Genomic DNA, 5,077 nt, shown 5'->3' on the forward strand with positions numbered 1-5,077 from the left:
GGGAATCCTTACACATGTTTCGTATTTTACAAGTTTCAACAACCAATGTTGAAAGAAGGAATGTGTATCATTTTCCTGCTTATGCTACTCCAAATATTAGTAATAATTTGTTTCACTCATCTACAGACATAAAAGGTATACTTACTGTAGATATTTTTTTTGGTAATTTCAAAAAAATTTCACAATACGTTCAAAGTTCTTTCCTTTAGTGGTCAACAATCTTCTTCATTCAGGTATTTTAAATTATGGATACAGATAACACAATTTCAAGTAAGTATGAAGTGCTCCTTCAAGCAAGTCAACGTTAAAGCTGTGTTGAAGAAAGAGAAAAAAGGAAGTATGTTTTTCAACAAAAGAGAAACAACAGAGGTTGTCATCCTACATCAACATCCGATTCTGTTGAAAGGATTCCATTTTCAAATACTTCAAGTGGTATGTGTTATACTTTTGCAAACAAAATTTAGAAGACATATGTATGTATATGTTATGTTTTTGGAATCCTTACATATGTTCTATTTTACAAGTTTCAACCACCAATGTTGAAAGAATGAATGTGTATCATCTTCCTGCTTATGCTACTCCAAATATTAGTAGTAATTTGTTTCACTCATCTACAAAAGTAAAAGGTATACTTACTGCAGATATTTTTTGGTGATTTCAAATAATTTTCACAATACTTTCAAAGTTCTTTTCTCGAGTGGTCAACAATCTTCTTCATTCAAGTATTTTAAATTATGGATGCAGATAACACAATTTCAAGTAAGTATGAAGTGCTCCTTCAAGCAAGTCAACCTCAAAGTTGTGTTGAAGAAAGAGAAAAAATGATGTATGTTCTTCAACAAAAGAGAAACAACAGAGGTTGTCATCCTGCATCAACATCTGATTCTGTTGAAAGGATTCCATTTTCAAACACTTCAAGTGGTATGTGTTATAGTTTTGCAAACAAAATTTAAAAGAAATATGTATGTATATGTTATGTTTTTGAAATCCTTACATATGTTCTATTTTATAAGCTTCAAATACCAATGTCGAAAGAAGGAATGTGTATCACCTTCCTACTTATGCTACCTCAGATATTAGTAGTAATGTGTGCCACTCATCTACAAAAGAAAAAAGGTAAACTTACTGCAGATATTTTTTTTCTAATTTAATTATGAATTGTAGTTTTGTTCATTTATTGTATATACTTTTGTTTTATAAGATTTATCAAGAAAAATCTTATCAAGGAATGTACATCACACTCCTTTTGGAAGTACTAAGCAAACATCCTATTTTGTTGAGAGGACTCCATTATCAGATATTACAAATTGTATGTTTTAAATTTTTGGAAACAAAATATTTGTTTAATCTTAGGTTTTATGAATTGTTATATATGTCTTATTTTACAAGCTTTAATATAGGTGGAATATCTAAAATTGAATTAGCAATGAGTGATGAGATGTTAGCAGATTCTGTGGTTAAGAAGATTGATAGAATTTCTAAAGGTATAAGATATGAATGTAAATTCCTATAAAGTTTTCAATATGTAGATAACTTATGTTGACTTATAAATTTGCTAAGTCTGTAGATTATATTGATCATGGAGATGCCATCTTTGTGTGTTCTAAATGTGATGCAATGTTATGGGATGATGAAATGCTTAGGGGAAATAAAAAACGTAAGAGAACATCCTATTCTCTTTGTTATTCAAATGGAGATGTTGAGCTACCACCACTGCTTACACCTCCTCCATTACTACGTCATTTATATAAAAGTCATACCTCACAGTGTCACAATTTCATGAATAATATTCGAGCATATAACATGATGTTTTCCTTCACATCTCTTGGTGGGAAGGTTGACAAAAGTTATCAGAGAGGTAAAGGTCCTTAGGTATTTAGACTACAAGGTCAGAATTATCATCGAATGGGTAGTCTACCTCCGGACGATGGGGAAGAACCCAAATTCTCACAGCTTTACATATATGATTCACAAAACAAAGTGGTAAATCGTCAAAAAGCAGTAAGGTAATTTCTTTATGATAATTGTGGCATTTATAAATATATATTTTGCTTCTCAATATATTTACATTCAATATCATTTGAAATGAATATAAATTTTAACATTTTATATTTCTGACAATTCTCATATAGAATCCAAAACTACAAGAAACAACCAGCTTGATAGTACAACCATCAAAGGTCTTAAAGATATGTTGGATTCTTGCAATCCTCTTGTCCAGTCCTTCAGAATGGTAAGAGATTGTTTTCAAGAAAATGAGTGGCAAGATGTAAGCTTGAAGCTTATTGGAACAAGAGATAAGGATGGAAGAGTTCATAATTTGCCAACAGCATCAGAAATTTCTGCGTTAATAACTAGTGATTTTGATGGAGCATTTGATAAACGGGATATTGTTGTTAGAAAGAAGTCTGGTGTTCTTCAAAGAATTAGTGAGCTTCATCCCTCTTACCTTGCTTTGCAATATCCACTTATTTTCCCATATGTAGAAGATGGTTATAGAGTTGGTATTAAACATAAAGGGATTGCGGTTGATAATGAGGTACTTAGAACCAACCTTACAATTAGAGAATTATTTTCTTACAAAATTCAAGATAGACAGAATCAGTTTTCATTGTTACTTAATGCGAAAAAGCTATTTCAGCAGTTTTTGGTTGATGGATACATGATGATAGAATCTGCCAGATTGAATTATATAAGGTCACAACAACCTAAACTTAGAACGCAAAGTCTTAAGAACTTGAATGCTACTATTGAAAGTGGAGAGAATAATGCCTCAAGTTGTGGTAAACCTATACTTTTACCTTCATCATTTACTGGTGGTTCTAGATATATGATGCAAAAGTACTTAGATGCTATGGCAATTTGCAAGTCTGTTGGATATCCCGATTTATTCATAACGGTGATTTGTAATCCAAACTGGCCTGAGATTTACAGGTATTCACACGATAAAGCTCTTAATGCTGAAGACAGGCCAGATATTATCTCTAGATTATTCAAGTGTAAATTGGATCATCTTATAAAAGATTTCAAGAAAGATAAATTCTTTGGTGATATACAAGCAGGTACCCTTTAGTTATATTTTTTACTTTGAACATCTAATTATATTTATCTAACAGCTCACTGTTGAAAAATTTCAGTTATGTATATAATGGAATTTCAGCTACGTGGACTCCCACATGCTCACATATGTTTGTTCTTGAGTGCTGAAAGCAAATTTCCATCTGCATCTGATATTGATCGTGTTATTAGTGCTGAGATACCAGATAAAGAAAGAGATCCTGAATTATATGAGCTTGTCAAGCAATTTATGATTCATGGACCATCTGGTACAGACAACCCACTTTGTCCATGTATGGTTCAGCAAAAATGTTCTAAAAAATTTCCCAAAAAATATGTAGATGAGACTTGTGTTGATTCTGAAGGATATCCCGTCTATCGTCGTCGTCAAACAAGTAATACAGTAATAAAGAATGGTGTGGCATTTGATAATAGATTTGTAGTTCCTTACAATGCTCTCCTGCTCAGAAAGTATCAGTGCCATGTTAACATTGAATGGTGCAACCAGTCAGGTTCTATCAAATATTTGTTTAAATATATTAATAAGGGGCCTGATAGAGTCACGGCTTCTGTTTTTCAAGCCAATGGCACCAACAATGATACGGAACAAAATGTAGTTGTAGATGAGATAAAAGCATACCTTAATTGTAGATATATCTCTGCTTGGAGAATATTCATGTATGATATACATTATAGATATCCAGTTGTTGAAGTATTACCGTTTCATTGTGAAGATGGTCATAGTATTGTGTATAACGATCATGATAATTTGTGTGATATTGTTACTAATCCAACTGTGAAAATGACAATGTTCACAGAGTGGATGAATTGTAACAAAGTCGATGAATTTTCCAGGACATTGAGGTATGTTTAGTTTCCGGGATATTATGTATGGAAACCTAAAAATCGCAAATGGAATCGAAGAAAGCATCCGTATGGATCAATTGGGAGGATACATTATGTCCCACCATCACTTGGTAATTGTTATTACCTAAGGATTTTATTGAATCATATTAAGGGACCAACCTATTTTGAAGATATAAAAACAGTTGATGGACAGGTTTTTGAAACATTTAAAGATGCATGTTTTGCACGGGGACTGTTGGATGATGATAAGGAATATGTTAATGCTGTCAAAGAAGCTAGCACATGGTCAACCGGAGATTTCTTGAGGACTTTTTTTGTAATGTTGTTGCTGTCAAATTCGATATCTCGTCCTGGTGTTTTTGGGTCAGAAACGAAGTCCCTGTTATGTGAAGACATTCTGTATCAGCAACGAAAGATAACCGATATTGCAGGTAATGTGATTATTTTATTAAAGTTATATACAACTACATTAAAATTATGCAATAGCTCTGTTATTGGGAAAAAAACTAATACTTTTTTCAACATTTGTTTTAGATTTGGATCTTCAACAAGAAGAACTTGAAAATATATGTCTATCTAAAAATTGAAAAGTTGCTACTTATCAATGGAAGTACAGTGAGAAATTTTTATGATATGCCAAGTGTTCCGAATAATTATGTTTCATCGTCGAACAATCGATTGATAATGAAAGAACTCTCGTATGACAGATTAGCTCTTCAAAGGGAACATGATGGTTATGTAAAGTGTTTAACTGCCGAACAGGAAAGGATATATAAAATTGTTATGGAAGTGATTGAAAAAGGTGATGGAGGTGTGTTTTTTGTGTATGGTTATGGTGGAACTGGAAAGACGTTTCTTTAGAAGACATTCTCAGCTGCATTACGATCGAAAGGTGAAGTTGTATTGAATGTTGCATCCAGTGGAAATGTTTCACTTTTGCTGGATGGTGGTAGAACTGCTTATTCAAGGTTTGTAATTCCAATCAACATTAATGAGAATTCAATATGTTTGATAGAGCCTAATACTGAGTTAGGTGATTAAATTAAAAGAGCAACTTTGATTATTTGGGATGAAGCACCTATGACTCATAAGCATTGTTTTGAGGCTCTTGATAGAACAATGAGAGACATATCACATTCCAGTCAACCGGACA

The 5,077-nt window shown here is 32.5% G+C and overlaps 1 protein-coding gene across 1 annotated transcript; it reads left to right on the forward strand.

Annotated features, from left to right (window-relative positions):
- Window positions 1-547: 547 nt before the first annotated feature.
- LOC110890722 lies at window positions 548-4,785 on the forward strand. The gene is made up of 10 exons (XM_022138349.1): window positions 548-626; window positions 745-921; window positions 1,014-1,116; window positions 1,227-1,309; window positions 1,401-1,484; window positions 1,568-1,858; window positions 2,133-3,062; window positions 3,138-3,921; window positions 4,054-4,360; window positions 4,459-4,785. The coding sequence occupies exons 1-10, from the start codon at window positions 548-550 to the stop codon at window positions 4,783-4,785; spliced, it is 3,165 nt and encodes a 1,054-aa protein (XP_021994041.1).
- The last annotated feature ends 292 nt before the right edge of the window (window positions 4,786-5,077 follow it).

Source organism: Helianthus annuus, chromosome 2 (assembly GCF_002127325.2).
Source record: "Helianthus annuus cultivar XRQ/B chromosome 2, HanXRQr2.0-SUNRISE, whole genome shotgun sequence".
NCBI classification, from domain to species: Eukaryota; Viridiplantae; Streptophyta; class Magnoliopsida; order Asterales; family Asteraceae; genus Helianthus; species Helianthus annuus.

What these genes read in the sequence shown, in the direction of transcription:
- LOC110890722 (XM_022138349.1), top strand. Translation starts at nt 548, where the DNA reads ATGAATGTGTATCATCTTCCTGCTTATGCTACTCCAAATATTAGTAGT. An exon ending in CTCATCTACAAAAGTAAAAG is followed by an intron (nt 627 to 744) that starts GTATACTTACTG and finishes TTATGGATGCAG; the next exon opens with ATAACACAATTTCAAGTAAG. An exon ending in TAACCGATATTGCAGGTAAT is followed by an intron (nt 4,361 to 4,458) that starts GTGATTATTTTA and finishes CATTTGTTTTAG; the next exon opens with ATTTGGATCTTCAACAAGAA.